At 43.2% G+C, this 17,972-nt stretch overlaps 1 protein-coding gene across 7 annotated transcripts in view; it reads right to left on the reverse strand.

The window, feature by feature from the left end:
* Positions 1–11,453: 11,453 nt before the first annotated feature.
* The window catches only part of POMGNT2 (protein O-linked mannose N-acetylglucosaminyltransferase 2 (beta 1,4-)), a 41,533-nt gene continuing 35,014 nt past the window's right edge, over positions 11,454–17,972 (reverse strand). For 4 of the 7 annotated variants that reach the window (XM_073333313.1, XM_073333314.1, XM_073333319.1 and 1 more), the window contains one exon: positions 11,454–13,517. In XM_073333313.1, coding sequence (XP_073189414.1) covers positions 11,689–13,425 — 1,737 coding nt within the window. In that variant the 5' untranslated portion in view covers positions 13,426–13,517 and the 3' untranslated portion in view covers positions 11,454–11,688. Of the gene's footprint in view, positions 13,518–17,201; positions 17,474–17,561; positions 17,791–17,972 lie in introns of those variants that run through there. The other 3 variants (XM_073333316.1, XM_073333315.1, XM_073333317.1) reach the window with 2 other exon arrangements.

Below are 17,972 nucleotides of genomic sequence, written 5' to 3' on the forward strand. Positions count from 1 at the left end.
GCCATAAATCTAAAATCTTGGCTAGGAAAATAAAATCTAATATTAAAAGCTTTATCAAGCAAGGAGCAGGGATGTCTCTAACCAGACGACGACTATGAAGGCGTCAAAGATACATTGCCAGTGCCAATCCGCTCAGCATGATTGCTCGGCGCTTATATAATGCGCCATCATTTTGGGGGTTGCTCTGCACATGCTCCCTTTCAGGGATCAGAGTTCTTAATATTACTGCAGTGATGGGCACATTAGCAACAGGAAAATGTGAAGAGGATGTTCCACTGCAGTGCATGGAAAGTAGTGTGGTAATAAACTGTACATGTAACAAAATCAGAAAGAGGCAACTCTGATCAGTGATTGATTGTATTGTGGTGGTGTCTAGGGATCCCAGTCAGACCAGGAGCTCATTGTTCCAGGCACTAGTACAAAACACAGAACACTTTACGTGAGGAAAGATTTCCTTTAGAGAAGGGCCTGAATCAAAACCCCAGCTCAAAACCACTCTGGGCCAGATGCTGCCACCCTTACCCCCATTGAGAAGCGCCTCACTTCATGAATAGTCCCATGGAAATCCAGGGGACTACTGGGATGTAAGGAACAACTGAGCAAGAGCAAAGGAGGCAGAATCTGACTGCACAAGTGGCAGGGTTGGGGGAATGTTGAAATCGAAATAAAAATTCTCTTTGGTTTTCATTCAACATTTTTAAAAGCACCTTGGTTTAAAATGTCCGTATCAACAACTGAATTAGACTTGAGCTGTTGTGTGAATAGCTACTCATAAAAATAAATGAGGAACTGACAGGTTTTATTATTACTTAAGGAGCAGTAGAAACTAATTCATCATGGAAGTGCTGTGAATATTCCTCCTATCAAGGCCCTCAGTTCTCTGCAGCAACGTGTGTCAAATTCTAGTGCAATCTGTAGGAATAGAGGGAGAGGCACACTACCAATTACCCCCTCCCAGGATCTGCTGGAAGCGTCAGATAGGAGCAGGTCCCATCTATGCACTACTCCAACTCCTGCAGCTGAGCCCCAGATCCTGTGCTGGTTAAAACAGCCACATAACTGCCTACAGTTAATCCAAGTCATCTGCAGACTGGCCGCTTTACATATTCTCTGCTAATTTCAAGTTTCTGTTGCATCTTTCATCTGACTTGCTACCCCCTGCCTTATTTGCCTATTCCAGATTGGTGACTGAGCCAGGATATTACCAAAGAGAGTGCTTGGGAACAGGCAAATGTACTATTGAACCCAAGACATGGAGAAACCCTCCTGGGTACCCTTTGCAAATGACTTCTCACAGAAGCATTCATTTTCTAAGGTGATAGAGCTATCCTGTCTTGTTACAGTGCTCTTGTGAGGCAGTGTAAGATATGGGGAACTCTTTCCACTTGACCAACTTCCAGGTGAGTGATGCTGTCACTCAGCAAAGCTTCCTTTTACAACACCTTCTGAGCCTGAAAATGCTCACACGTTCTATTAATCCAATATCCACTCTACGTGGGTATGTGGTAACACCTCAGATGAAAAAATACTGTGTACCAATGACCAGCAGCTGAAAGAAAGCAAAACCACAGTGCACACTAGGCCTAACTACATGACCACCCATGAAAAGCTATATTTTGAGAAAGCTACAGTTGGAGATGGTTGTTTGGGGCACAGGCAAGAGTTTATTCCAGATGACCATTGTACAATAGGGACAACCCAGCACAGATTCTGTAAGGAAAATCATGCCTTTCTAATCTACTGATATTCTTTGAACAGGATACCTATATAATAGGCAAAAGGAGAAACACTGGATATAAGTTTATTTGGCTTTTCCAAAGGCCTTTGCCAAAATTCTACACTAGCAGCTATTAAGGAAAGACAGAAAATAAAACGGTCAAATTTTCAGCATGGCTAAAGGTTAATAAGGCTTGCCTCAATGTTTCCTGATAGGACCAGTTTTGTTTAAAATATTTATATTAAAACCAATATATTTACACACACACACTGACATATATATTTATACCCGTGTAGTTTAGTCAATACTACAGAAAGCTCTGAGGGACTTCAAACAAAATTCAATGGCATGTGCAAAGCAACACCCATGGCAAGCAATAAATTTGAATAATCTGAACCACTCAGACACTTTGCTAAATTAGCCATAAACTCAGGAAGACGACCATTGTGGAAAGCTCAGTGAAAGCCTCTGGCTCAATCTGAGGCAGCAATTGAAAAAAAGCAAACAGAAGTTTGGGAGCATATGGGATAGGAAAGGAAACAACACTGACAATATCACATTGCCATTATATGAGTCAATGGAATGCCCTCATCTGGAGTACTGTTCTGGTCACCCTAGCTCAAAAATGATACAGAAGAAACTGGGGTTTAGAGATAGGTGACAAATGATCAGACGCATAGGAAGCCTTCATAGATACTAAGGTCAGAAGGGACCATTATGATCTAGTCTGACCTCCTGCACAACGCAGGCCACAGAATTTCAACCAACCAATCCTGCGAAAAAATCTCTCACCTATTTCTGAGCTATTTAAGTCCTCAAATCATGGTTTAAAGACTTCAAGGAGCAGAGAATCCTCCAGCAAGTGATCCGTGCCCCATGCTACAGAGGAAGGCGAAAAACCTCCAGGGCCTCTTCCAATCTGCCCTGGAGGAAAATTCCCTCCCGACCCCAAATATGGCAATCAGCTAAACCCTGAGCATATGGGCAAGATTCACCTGCCAGATACTACAGAAAATTCTTTCCTGGGTAACTCAGATCCCACCCCATCTAACATCCCATCACAGGCCATATGAAGAGACTGAAACAAGTGGGACTGTTCTTCAGAAAGGCGAAAAAGAGGAGGGGAGGAGATACAATAATGAATGTTAAAGAGAGGGGAAATCCAACACTTCTAGTTATCTATTCAGATAATGCAAGGACAAGGGGATATTCAATTATACTGAAAAGCAACAAATTTAAAAATGACAGAAAACAGACTACTCAATTTATCTGGCTTTTGAATGTGCAATAATTAATTTAGTAGTAAGCACTTCTGGTAGAGACAACTGGAGATGGTAAAGACAAAGGGCCAGATGCTCAGCTGGTATAAATTTGCATAGATTAATTGACTTGAATGGAGCCACACTAATTTGCCCCTGCTGAGAATCTAGCCCAAACTCCATTACAAGACATTTTGGAGGAGATGACTTATCTCACTGACATAAGGATGCCTGATACAGAGCTGGCAATGCTTTTCATACCACCCACAGCCCAGATGGATTATCAGTCATTACATTGAAAGTATTTCCAAGAGTGCTTCTATCCCAGATCCACCAGGGAAAAATTAAATGTTGTTTTATCCCATAAACTTATAAAATCTCACAATGCACAAACCCACCAGAAGCAAAAATATTTTAGAAATAAAACCCGCTATTTATATAGCTCAACAGCTGAGTGTTAACAGTAATTTAAAAAACCTTCAAAATCCTCATGTTTGTTATAAATTAAATAATTGTGTTTATATAGAGTCTCATTTGAAGACATCAAAAGGCTTTATAAAGCTGGGAATGTGTCATTCTCCCCATTTCACAAGTGGGATAAATTCAAGCAGACAGGTTAAGCTCTCAGGCCCTGAACCCAACTGAATTCAATAGGACTGTGCACAGGTCCAGGGGGTCTACTCATAAAACACAGCAAGCAGGTTTGGGCATATTATATTATATTATATTATATTATATACATACATACATACATACATACATACACACACACACACACTTTTTTTAAAAAAAGAGTGTCCCCTATATTTGCTTGCCCAGCTCGAGACCCCAAAGCCCAATTTTCAAGGGTGTGGAGCACCAGCTGTTCTAGTTGACATCAGCTGGGGTTGGGGGTTTTGAGCATCTCCAAAAATCAGGCAGTAAGTGGCTCAAATTGGGTGTCAACAATAAAATTGGTGAAAACTTTTGAAAATGTATGCCTTTGTGGTGTGTTCAAGATGACAAAAGTCAGTGAGTGCGAGACTCAGGGGCAGAACCTGGCCTCTCGACTCAAAGGACCCAGTTGCAACCAGATATCATTGCCTCAAGAGTGACAGAGCTGGATTCTCCAGTCTGTTCTGGCCTTTTTGCATCATTCTGCTTGTGGAAGTGAGTTCCCTGCTAGCATAAAGCTGCAGGTGATGGAGCTGGCTCCTGTATTCAGCCGCTGCATTCCCACCTTGGTATAGGGAGCGGGCATGCTGTGGAGAGTATGTGTACCTCAACTATGCCAATTAGCTACTGACATAAGGTCCCTTTCAATTCTTCTCATGTATTCAGTTGCTGCTTTGGAGATCCTTAAAACAGTTCCTCTTCATTAATTTTTGCAGTATTTGTGTAGTTCCTCTTCGACAGTCATTGTGTGTGTCTGGTAACACTGTAATAAGAGCATTTTAAAGTGTCAGAATATGCAAATGGAAGTATCAAAAATGTGAACTTGAATCTTTCCTACTGAAGTGAGATGTTCTGGCACAATTCACTAACATCATAGATACTTTAACCCAGTAACTGCTAGAGTCATGCTGATCAACCTGTACCTAATCTTTCAATAAGAATTTACCTTTTAACTTTTTTTAAAAAAATCTAGGGGTTATCTCCATTAATTTCCTCCCACAAGAATACTTTGATGGATGTTCTCCAGGGTGCAGAAGGATCTTGCTATTTCAGCAGCTTTGTGCCATGACTGTGGAGCTCTGCTTTCTAATACCAGTACGGTCACCATGTTGTTAATTTGCATGACAGCTTATGCAAACTCCCCACACATCACATTTACAGCTCCCTGATTTTCAATGCCTGGGAGCAAGCAGCATGGCCCTTTCAGGAGAGAGAGATTCCCAGTCTGGAATTTGCTTTCCCCTTTGCTTTTCCCTTTGGTCCAATAAATAGAGCTAGTCAAAATTTTGACATAAAATTACACACACACACACACACACACCCACCCCCCAATTTGGCTACCACCTGTGCGGCCAAAGCACCAGTTTAAGTTTTGTAAACACTGCAAATCCCATTTGGATAGTCAGGCTTTTGCTTGAAATTGCTTGGTGAGGAAAGGTACCTCTTAGGACGGCCCTGACTATTGGTTGGGGACATTGCCATTACTTTTGGTCTGGCTTGGGTTAAAAGGATGGAGTTTATAAACAAACACTTTGTTTTACAACTCTGACCAGACTAGCTGCTCCATAGTGCCAGGGGCATTTATTTCTCCAATTTGACTGTAAGGCACCCTCAAAAAGCTCTTGCTAGTGCATACGCCTATTCAGGGCCCCTCTCCAATCCATGCATAAGACAACTTCCAAAAAGTAGGCCTGAAATTCTGGCCTATGTGTCAGTTTATATGCAGATATATGGTATTTTGTAGGGACTAATGGCTACTGGAGTACAGGTCACCCCAATGTACATACTTCAAAAGGGAGTGACACACACACACCCCTTTCTAGTCGCATATTACGTGCGGAAATGTGGAGAATGAAGTGATTAAAACTCATTTGCAGAGCAGGTCAACATTTTTTGGATGAAAATTTTCATTTAAAATGGCTTTTGTTCAAAATGAAAAATTGTTCATTTTCAACATTTGTGGATATGTTTCATATTTAGTGTTTGCCTCTTTTCCATTCTTCCCCTCTGCTCCCAGTCATTTTCAGAAATCCAAAAGTGACTGGAAAAAAAATGAAAAAAAAAAATCAAAATCAACTTTGAAAGAAAAATAGAGGTTTATTTTTAACCCTACAAAATGAAAACCTGGATATCACAATTATTTTTCCAGTGTTTTGATAAGTTCTAGTCATTTTGAAGACATAAAATTTGCCACAGATTGCTAGTCCATGAGTCTAGTTTTACCAAGGGGATGCTATCCATCATTTTGGGGGTGGGGGGAAGGGGAATATATGTGCGGTAGCTACATAGAGAAGCCAAAAGAATGAATAGGTTTGTAGGCCCAATTAAAGAAAAAAAAAAAAGAGCACAATAAATCTGCTACAAAATATAGCAACTCGTATTTGATGGTAGATGCAGGCCTGATCAGATTAGGTTTACCCTTCTATATTTTCAACTTGACAGCTAATGGTGCTGGGGTAAGCTACAATAGAGTTTTATTGGCAGTGCAATACAGCTAGTTGCTGGTACAACTAAATAGTAGCTGGCTACCAACTCACTCCCCCAGCACGGCATCTGTCCAACGGGTTCAGCAGGCTTTCCTTCAGCGGAGAATAGGAGTTTCGGCCTCTCAGTGGAATCTGAATTTCATCAATATAAAAGTATCATTCACCCAAGACCAATATCACAGGTCTTGATTTATAGCCTGATGGTCTGCCTTCATCCCGTATGCCACTGTGGGAGCAATCTAAGTCACGTAACTATAAATCACCTAAACTCCAAATGGTAGCCTATGTGTCTCTTACACAGAGCAAGGATATCAAAAGCCATTCAATGAACACAGCTAACCACGCAGTAGGATTAAGAACAGCTCAAATGATTTCATTCAATAAATATAATCAAATAATACAGAAATATTAAACTTTAAATGTTAATACTTTCCAATACACCAGGTCCCTGGAAAGCTGCTGTTAGTCAGTGTCATACCAATAAGAACTCTAGTAATTTCCTCAAACACAGATTCCAGCCGCCAATCACCCCAAAAGCATTCAGTCAAGTTGCCCTGGGATTGGTCCCTCCCTTCATGAACAATTCTGGCTCGCCTTGAGAGAGCTCATCTGACCCAATTTTTTTTTTTTTTTTCCATTCCTTACCTTGTGCAACTGCTTCAAATCCTCTCAGGTTCTTCAGAGATCTCTCCACTGCAGCGACTGTTTTCCCAATCACGTTGAGCAAAAGATGACTGCATTGCTCTTCTTTATGGAAAGGCCCCGCTAGACATGCTTCATTCACAGATCTCCATCTCCAACCAGGTATAAATTCTGGTAACTAGTTTGGGTAACAAATGCTTCCCAGGAAATTCGCTTCAGGTCAGATTACAGAAAAAGCAGGACATTTCATTACAGGATGGAATTTTCAAAAGCATACAAATAACTTGGGAACACAAGCTCCATTAAAAGAAGAAAAAAAAATCACCACTGGGACCTCATCTAAGTCACTTGTGTGTTTTTGAAAATCCCACCCATAAACAATAGTGCCACTTCAATCCCTTTTCACATGCAATCTGATAAATATTCCATTCCATTTTCCTCCACCCAATTCTTCCTGGGAGAGTGGAAGACAAGGAGGCCCTGTGCTCCTAGCATTTACATCAATTAAAATAAGAATATTTCTTTATCATATCCTAGACCAGCGGTTCTCAAACCTTGCGTCAGGACCCCAAAGTGGGTCACAATCATTTTAATGAGATTACCAAGGCTGGCGTTACACTTGCTGGGGCTGAAGCCTGAGCCCCACCCCCCAGGGCCAAAGCCCAAAGGCTTCAGTCCCAGATGGTGGGGCTCTGGTTACAGGCCTCCCGCCTGGGGCGGGCATTCTTGGGCTTCAGCTTTTGCCCCTCCCGGCCCAGGGCAGCGAAGCTCAAGTGGGCTAAGGCTTTAGATCCTCCTGGGGTCATGTAGTAATTTTTGTTGTCAGAGGAGAGGTGTGGTGCAACGAAGTTTGAGAAACCTGTCCCAGACAATTAGGCATTGTAAATGTATTCAAGCTAGCTAAAGGCCTTTTCTAAGATGGCTTGAGAATCTGCTTTTAGTGTTTTGTACTGTCAAGAAAGCATCTGGGATTTAAACTCCTTCCATTTCTCATGCTCCCGGACAGCAGTGTCTACACTTACCGGCAGAGTGCTCTTCCATCGACTGCGGTACTCCAGCTCTCCAAGAAGAGTAAGGTAAGTCAGCGGGACAGCATCTCGTGTAGACACCGTGGTAAGTTGACCTAAGTTACGTCGACTTCAGTTACGCTACTTTAGTTATGTGGATAATGTAACGTAGGTTGGCTTGAGAGTGCCACAGAGGCACTACTGTTCGTCTGTGTGTGCGCATGAGGGAGCGATGTTGCCATGTAGTGGCAGCCTACTAGGGACTTACAGCTGCTCCTACTACTTTTTGAAAGGAGCTCCCTTTGGCTGAATTGGTAGACGCCTATGGTTTGGAACGAAAGCGCCTATGCATGTTAGGGATCCAGACAGTTACTGCATATGTAGCATACAAATTCATTACAAGGCATTGCTATTAAATGCAAAGCAATCCTTTTGGCTTAATTAAGAAGCAGCATTGACAGAATCAAGCCCCGTCAAGTTCTCTTCAGCCTGAAAGATGGAGGCTGTGTCATAAGCCATCAAGGACAATGGGAAGTAAAACAGATGGATTTTGGTCGACAGAAGAGAAAATGGAGTGGAACCTCAGAGCTTTGGTGGAAATGCCAAAAAAAAAAAAACCCCACACCCACAAACCCAAAAAAACCCAACAAAAACAATCAACTACAGAGGCAAGGCTAAAACTCCATGCCAGATCTTCAGCTGGCATAAATCAGCATAGCACCATTGCAGTCAATGGATCTTTGCTGAATTGCAACAGCTATGGATCAGGGTCTGGGCCTTGACATTGAATGGATTCATTGCAACCTGGTAGATACAAGGTGAGCTCAGGATGGGATAGTGAAGCCCTATTGCAGACATTCTTGTATTGGGGTGAGGGCTAGTAAGATCTCTACAGTTTCAATCAAGAGGTCTGTAGTTTAGCTTCCCTTCTTTTACACTTTAGTAGTGAGAGAAAAAAAATGTTTACCCTTTGCGTTCATTACTATCTTATATAAATATGCACCACATCGGTTGAGGAACTAGCACCTGAACATACATGTTTGCAAAGCACAGAATCAAGTTCAAGGTCAGAAAGGACCGTCATCGAGTCTGACCCCCTGTATATTACAGGCCACTGCCACCTGGACCCACAAACTAAACCCAACATGTTTGATCTTCTGGGAAAAGGCGCTTATACAAATGTAAGGCAATAAATTGTGCAAGTGTTAAGTCAATAGAATGTAATGGTTCAAAAAATTAGGTCCATATCTACTGTAAACAGTCTTGGTTTTTTACAGACAATTATGTTTAGAGACATTAGGATGCCACTGTGGATATGTGAAGACAATAAGTTAATGTGATGTAACCAATTTGCAAACGTTAGGAAGTTAGCTACAATAGAAAACTAATTAAATTAAAAGGGTTTGTCCACATTTGGGTGAAGGGGTGGCAAAATGGCATTCTAAAAATGAATCTGTTACAAAAAGTGCAGCTAAGCAACACGCACACACGTAGATGTATGTGTCTCACAACAGCAGAGTTTGTTATCAGAACACATAGAGCTTAACACCCAAAGAGATTTTTTTCTGAATACTTGTAAGAACAAATTCAAAGTTCAGCCCTTTGAAGGCCCATTTCAGATGGAGGTCTTGCAGATCTAGGGGCCAGAAACAGCCACCATTACGAGTCAGGTACTACCAATCATCAAGTAGTTCATCTAGTCCTAGGAACATACAAGATGATAGAAATATCAATAGTCCCCTTTAAACTAGATCATTCATCCAGGATGACAGAACTGTGAAGCAAATGTGACTTCATAATAAAACCCCCCCACGCTTGAAAACAAAACCAAACATAATGGAAACGCATTCACAGAATACGTGCCAGCCTCAACACCTACTTTTGTACATCATTTTATTTGTTTTCCAGCCCTCCTTTTATTCCACACATTTTTAGTATTTCAAAAGCCGTATCATAATCTTGCCTGAAGACTCATCTCTCAGGTGGTATCCCATTAATGGATTGAGATCTATTCCACTACACAGCTGCTCGTGCAGAACTGGAAAGAAGCACTTCCCAGTTTCTTTAACCTTAGTTATAAATTAAATTCTTCAAGTACCTTACCCAATAAGACATTAAGTACAGTATAGGCCAAATCCCCTTGATTTCTCTGCAGCAGGCTAATTTACACCCCCAGAGGTCTGACCCTACATGGTTTTACAAAAGCAACATAATTAAGGGCCCAATCCTGGAAATACTCATTTGAATAATTGCAGGATAGAGCCTTAGCTGACCCTTTTCAGAGCCCCAGAAATCCATCAAATTAAGAGGATAAAACCATAGCACCAGATCCTGGTTACATTGAGCCACAGTGTAAATCTTTAATAATTCCACTGACCACCAGAACCAGAAGTGGGTGGGGATGGGGGGCAAGGGGCCATGGCCTTCCCAAACTGCAAGCCTCGGGAAGGTACATAGCGGCGCTGACAGGGACTATGCTTCGCAGCGGGGGAGTTGCTCACCGTGCTGCAGGGGCCAGACGGTGGCTGGTGGGAAGGGCAGAAGGAGGATGGGCTGTGCAGCTGGTTCCCAGCAAGCTAAGTGCAGCTGCTGGAGAGTAGGAGACAGACTGCACCAGGTGCCAGTGTGCAGGGGGCACTGCAAGAGAGCACAAGAGCTAGGGAAGAAGGGAGCACAGGATGGGAGAAGGGACACTGGAATCCACTTTGCCCTTGCCCCCCCCCCTTCTACAAAAGGTTCCGATGCCCTTGCCACTGAGTTCAGTGGAGTTCTTCTGGACTTCGGTGTAACCAAGATCAGAATCTGGCCCATAGCACACAATTTCTCTTCAGTATAATAGAGTGATACGTGTCCTAGTGATTACCAGCTAACTGTAGTCTTGTCTACTAACAGCCAGTAAAATCTCCGATCCCATAAGGGAGCTCACCTATTAATCAGAGTTAAGCAACCACCTGTTAAAGTGTCCATAGAATTATTAGTCCCTTGGTGGCTGTTATGAACAGGGTTATACTGTATTTCAGGAAACAAAAGGTTTATGTAAAGTATTTAGTTGATGTAAACTGTCCCCACCACCCACCCTCCTCCATTCCCCACCCATCCTACAGAACCATATACAAGCCTACAGCTTCCAAAACGCAAACAGACCTTAAAACATAGTAATTACTGCTTGCACTACCCACCCACACTCAGCTGTTTTACCCATCGCATCCCTTTTCATCTTCCATCTGTTGCGCCTCCCTTTTAACAGCTTTATGTGTTGCTACTGGGGTAGAGTAAAACCAGATTTTAAACAGCATTGATGCTGCAGTCCTATTCTGCTCAGCCAAAATATGGCGGGGGTCGGGGGGAAGAACAGAGAGAAAGAGCGTGAGCGAGCTACCCACACATACATTTCACCATGATCTTGGATAATTCTTACAGAACAATCATTTTGACAGATACGAAGAGGAAAGTACTCTTGAAGAGGCTTACAATAATTTAATGAATACTCTTGTACCAAATCCTGTACCTGGGTTACACATACAGCTTTTAAAAAGTTACAATGGCGAAAGATGATGACAATTGTCCATATAGCCATATAATTAATTGTAGTTTAATGCTGCACTTAAATATTCACTGCACAATAGAAAGAGTCAAACCACTACCAAATTACACGCGATTCACTTCCATTCTGCTTTTCAATTATAGGTATTCAGCTTGCAATTTCATTTCTGGAGGTTACTTTCAGGAACAGACAGCTCTTACACCAAATGGAAATAAATGCCACCTAGAGTACACACACATTAAATGCATAAAATGGGCACTTAGGAATTGGCATGGTCTGGTCCTCTTCAGCCCTCTAAAAAAACTACAGGACAACAGGTTTTTAAAACCACTGATGTGGTGGGGTGCATGGTAGGACTCGACACATGAGAGAGAGTGGGTTACGTACTACACAAGAGTACATCTGCGAAAGGTCCAAGGAGATTTTTGTTGAAGATGCAGCGGATCCACACCAGATATATTGTGAATGGCTTAATGTTTTCTGAAAAGGTGTGATTCTGGTGTGACAAAATATAAGGCATGTAAGTGTTTTCACCTTGCTCCTGTATCCACACTTCATATTTCACCTCTCTGACCTTCAGATACTTAAGGTTCCAGGGGATCTGCCAAGACACAGAGAGCTTCGCTTCACTAGTACCTTGGACAGAGGCTTGACACTTAGCATCCCTGACCTTGCCAGGATACAGACCACTAGTCCACTTCTGTTTCTTGGGTCCAGGCTTTGATTTCACAGTTTGCCTGATCACTTGGATAAGGGAAGGGATGTTGACTTTTGTATCCTGGTAGACACGGAAAAGCCATTCCGGGTTCCGACAACAGAGGTGCCGTGGAACCTCCTTGCTTTTTATGATGCGTTCCTGCTCTGCCTTGTCCAAGTGAGCAATTCCTCCCTGGTCCCATGGCCTGTCAGGAAAGGTTACAGTGTTTTCCCTATCAGTGTTCTGCCAGGTAACGTACTGGAGATCCATGCCAGGGAGCGTTGACAGTGTTTTGTACGGGGTGTAGTGTTCGGGGTTGATTGCATAAGGAAAGAGCTCCACGACTGTGGCCCCTCTTGGCAGGAAGAGAGACATCACTAATTGGGCTCCATGCATGCTGACCAGCATGGATGCATTGCTGATCAGACGTACAATGTGAGAAAATGAATGGTCCTCTATGGAGACTGTAATGGTTTTCATCTGAAACTCCTGGGCAAGTGCCAAAATTAATTCTGCCTCATTTAGGATAAGTCTGTTGATTGTTCGACTGAATACTACAATATACTCCTCACTGGCACTTTCTTCCAAGCTGACATTCAGCTTCTCCATCATGAACTTGGTGAAATGCCTGATCTCATTACCAGAAACCAAGATGTTTGCCTTTGGTCCTTGTGGCTGAACAAATCCATATTGGTACCATGTGGTGATTTTGGACAGCCCTACATAAGATTTGGTAAAACAAAGGAGCCTGCCCAGGGTTTTAAGCTGCTCTCTGAGGAGTGGCTGTTTATTACTTAGTAACTTGTAGAGATCGAAGTGCAGGCCTTCACTCCACCCCTCCATGAAGAAGAGTCGTGACTCCAGATCCAAGTCTGGGAACTGCTGCATGGTGTAGAAGATCGGGAGGAGGTCATCGTGGAAGACGTGCATCAAGTTGTCCGGGTTGAATCGGTTGGTGATGAGCGCCACATCAGGCACAAAGACTGGCTTTGGCATGAATTTCAACGCAGCAGCTGGCAGTTCCACAAAGTTGAAGTACTGGGTGTTGTGGTCCTCCACCGAGGAGAGATCAAGCAAGGCAGGCTGGAATCTCCTGGAGCCAAGGTTGGGAAGCATAACTGACGCGTTGCTGTGAAAGAAGACAAACTCCTCTGCCTCAGTGGAGTAACAGAGGGACTCAAAGCGGCAGATGCGATCGGTGTGTATCCTGCCTGTGCACGCCATCCTGGTACCGTCCTCCACCAGGGCCTGAAGAGCCGCATGGTAGTCAATCTGGACCTGAGAGAGTTCCTGGGACTGGCGAGTGAGGACCAGCTCTTCTTCAAGCACGAAGACGTGCTCTCGCAGCTTGATGTATTTCCAAAGCACAGCTGCAAGGGCAGACACTAGCAGGGCATTAAACACCGCTGCTATGTTCATTCTGCAGCTAGATCCTACCAAGACGACAGGTGGGGAACACAATGGAAAGAGCCAACATCATTAATCCTCTTTGACATGGTGACAGCAAAGTCCTGTGGAAAACAAAACAAAAGAAAGAAGCCATTGGAATCTTTTTTTTTTTTAAATTTCTCAGCATTCCACCCCCCCTCCCCCAGGAAATGGGAGAGAGGTGCAGGTAAGAAACTGTCCAAAACTGAACTCAAAGGCGGGGGTGATTTTGAGAAGCTATGAAAAGCAGCTTCCCCTCTTCTTTTAGTTTCTACCATTTAAGTAAAATAAATGGTAAGATGAATTTTGTGCATATGCATTAGGCAATCTAAGCAATTATTTTCATTAGGAATATGCTTCAAACCTAACTTTCTCAAGCTATTTACAATAGGGTAGTTCAGTAGAGAGGACAAATGGCCCAGTGTTTAGAGTACTAGCCTGGAGCTTGAGAGACTTGGGTTCAGTTCTCTGCTTTGCCATGGCCTTCCCCTGTGGTCTTGGGCACGTCACTTGGGACCTTTTCAAAAGGCTTTTAGGTGGAGGGAGCTGATTCCACAGCAGACTCTACAAGCCCACAAGAAGTGACTCCAGCAGGGCTTCTCATCGCTTGAACTCCACAGGTCTGGGGTCGGGGGGGGGGGGGGAGGTGGGAGGAAATGAAGCTGGTTCCTCTCTCCAAAGTATGATCCCATGAGGTCATCTGGCCAGACATTAATGTTGCCTCACACATCATCTGTTACCCCTCCTACATGATGGCTACTGCATGGCCATGAACGGCGTGGGAAGGAAGGCGCAACAATAGCGGCTGATGCAAGAATCATGCCGATATTGGAAGAGAGGGGTTAGCAGGGTGGATGTGTAGATGCAAAGAACCTCTGGAGAGTCACACAGCTCTTGGATCCATTGGTAAACAACAGAGCGGGCCAACTTCATCCAAACAAATAAAAGGAAAGAGTGAATGAAAACAATGGTCTGGATCCTCAGCTATGCTGTGCCCACATTGTGCCAGGCCACCAATACAGAGCAGTCAAACAGTAGCATACCCAATCACAAGCCAATTGCCAGGGGATCCCCCAGCAACACAGAGGAGTTGCTCCTACTCCATTCCCCTCCCAGCTTCTGGCATAGGAAGAGTGCCCAGGGCTTGGGGTTATTGACAGCCAGAGTAATTTAGTGCATCCTTGAGGCTGCTCTACCTCATGGCAACATAACACTGGCCCAGAGCACAGCCAGCCCAGGAGGATGGATGGGGCTCCACACTTCCAAATTACACTGTGTTTCTTGGCTGAAGCCTAGGATCGATGGGTCTGAGTTGTCTAGTCCTAAATATCTGCACAGGAGAAAGTTTGGCTCTTTGTTTGAGGGGTCACAGCTGTATTAAAATGAACACACCTTTGTCCAACAAGGGTGCAGCTGACTCACACCAGTACAGCTAACCTTTGACATATCTAAAAGAAACACATTCCAGGCATTCCTCCCCCTCCCCCCACCAAAAGTGTGACATTTTCAAAGGCATTCAACATTAGCCTAGCTCTGTTCCCATTGAAATTGGCACACTTGAAAATCTGACCCTCAACTCATCTCTATGTGCTTGCTGGTGCAGGGACTCAGTGTTCCCTTTTTCCAATGGCAGAGGTCTTGGCAATTTCCATTTGAGAGGACACCAGCCTCCTTTCATTTAGGTTTGTTATTGGCTTATGTTTGAGCATCAATTACATTATATTCTTTAAGACTTCAATTTATGCACCAATTCATTTGCAGCATTTCTGAGCTCCAATTTTCAGTATGCGTCATATTCACTGTTAATCAGATTGCAAATAAATTGTAACCAAGACCCAGGGGGAATTATTGGAAGGACAATATCTGATTGGTCTATGTCTGACCAAACCATTTCTAATTTTATTTGTAGGGAGTAGTTTAAACTGATTTTGCTGTAAGTTTAAACTCACAAATGCTTAGGTAAGTCCAATGAATTAGTATTGATCCCTTTGCATTCTAAGCCAGACGTACATTGGTTTTGTTATTTCTATATTGTTGAACTGTGGAAAGAATTGCACGGCAGGTTGATAAGGTTGATAGCAAACTCAGAATAATAGAATAGGCAGACTTACTATATATGTATGTGTACACATATATACATAGACATACATACACACACACGTACACAGACATGCATGCCCACGCACAGGCACACCTCCCCCCCCCCAGGGGAATTTGGAAGTTATAGGTAGTCTAAGCTCATTGTTAAGGAGGCAGATTGTAGAGGTGATCTTTGGAGATCAAAACAGCAGTTTCAGTTTGGGATCAGCCTTTGCTGGGAACAGAGATGAAGTCCATCTCCTCTGGCAGGTAGACTGAATGAGTATCTAGCTCAGTAAGTGCCAGACAGCAAAAGGCAAAGAAAGATACATTTGATTTTATGAGTCACCAATGGTGGCACCGTTGAAACTTTGACCAAGGCCTTGTTTATGCTCAGAACAGCCCAGGCTCCACCATTAATAGCCATCAATTGGTGTAGCTGCACTGATGCTGACCTGTAAGTGTAGAAAAGGCCACTGAGTTTTGAGGGGAGGGAATAATCCAAGAGCTAGGATCTTACACTTGCAGGTCGATCTACATTTATTTTGTTGCTCTACAGTTCTACTTCAGTGCTGGGTATATTGTTTCCAAAGCATGTTTCCCTTTTCTTTTTTCTACTTTGATATTCTGGTAAATAATCTAGCAATAGTATTAGACTATGTAAACAGCCCATCTTTTTAGCTACACGTACACAATGGAAATTGCTTTAATTAGCAATATCAATCCAGCAAAGAAGATAGAGTCCAAGTGACCTCCTTCAAAGCATGCTACTCAGTATATAAAAGGCTGATCTGGAAGAAAGCCTTTAGCTCTGAAGAATTTAAAATGCTTAAAATAAGGGTCAATCTGAGGGCAGCACAAACCTTAACATCGGTTTTTCAGAAGCACTAAGTGTTCAAAACTCCTCCTGAAGTCAACGGGAACTGCTAGTGCTCAGCACCTCTGACAAATAAATCAGGCCTTTAACTTATTTTACTCTAACATGAAAAAAAAAAAGGTCAAAGAGTCACCTGAGGTATCAATCTTCAAACACTCCTATACTCATCTAGATCTCAACTGGAAACCCCAAGGTGGAAGGTTGTGTCTCTCACTAAAAACCCTGGGAGCCATGCCATCCTCCTTAGAGAAAAAGTCTATTCTAATATTTCTTTATCCTATCAGCCCCCAAGGGACAGCATAAGAACTAGTTTAAGATTGGTTTCTAACTCCATGTCTGAAAAGTGGCCCGGACAGATCTCTTTTACAAATACACAGGTTAAAAATCTGTCATTTTACACATTGTTGCATTAGTGCCTGTACAACTATTGTAGTAAATAACTCTGCTTTTTAACATCCTTTTTACCAGATTTCCTTCCTCCTCTCCCTACAGCAAATCTTTCACTCCTCTGCACTTAGCGGAGGCAAGTGTGTTTTCTTTAGCCATCCAACTTTCAGGGATGGCTGTTAAAAGCCAGCATTGCTGAAGGACTCCATCATCATACTTGTTCCCAGCTGCCTAGAGAGATGCATAAATCCTGGTTCATGCTGTTTGGCGGAAGGCTGCTTTTGCTGGAGGTGAACAAAGAAAAACTGGCCAGGAGCAGGATTTAGGGAGGGAAGAGAAAAAAAGTCAGTGGCACAGCTGAATTGTGGATTCTGCAATTTTAGGATTTTTCTGGAATGTTTGCTCATTTTCTGCAGGACTGTACCTTTCATTTTCTTCTCTCTTACACGTTCAGTGAACACAGCGCTAGGGGAGATGCTGGATGGATAGCCCTAAGGGCTGAAGTCTTTTGCTCATTCACAGAAAGGTACAGCATAAATAGTGGTAGTGTAAGGTGTCCCATACTGTTTCACGTATGGGCCTCTACCCAGTCAGAATGAGCCACATCCAAGGCAAAGAGGACCAGCCAGCAAGCCTCCAAATCCACTGGCTCCTCAGCCTCTCTCAGTTGTCAGGAGGGTCTTCTGATGTGGATACCTGCCATGAGGAAGTAGATAATTTTGAAATTAACACTTCCCTGTAAGAGAGACAGCCTTCACCATGGAAATAACTTTAGTTACTTAACCTCTCCAAGTCCCTTCCTGCGACATTAGAGTCATTTTGCATCTCTCCATCATTGGTGTGTTGGGAGGAAAGTTTAATATCTGCAAGCACTTTGAGCATGAAAAGTGCTATAGACAGGCCAGATGGATTGTTTAATGCCACTCATCCTCAGTTCTTCAAACAGCTCTTCAACCTCGGGGGGAAAATGGGAGCGTAATGGTTCAGAACTGCTTTCCTGCCCCAGCCCTCCCAATCCACCCACCCACCATGGCATCTTTCAGTGCCATGCCCTCAATCTACAGCAGTGGTTCTTACACTTTTTGTATTGGCGACCCCTTTCACACCAAGCCTTTAAGTGTGAACACTCCCCCTTATAAATTAGAAACAGGGAGCAGGGTAATTTTAATTTAACAAGGGCTCGGGGCTGATAGTC

The sequence above is a fragment of the Lepidochelys kempii genome, chromosome 2 (assembly GCF_965140265.1).
Source record: "Lepidochelys kempii isolate rLepKem1 chromosome 2, rLepKem1.hap2, whole genome shotgun sequence".
Lineage (NCBI taxonomy): Eukaryota > Metazoa > Chordata > Testudines > Cheloniidae > Lepidochelys > Lepidochelys kempii.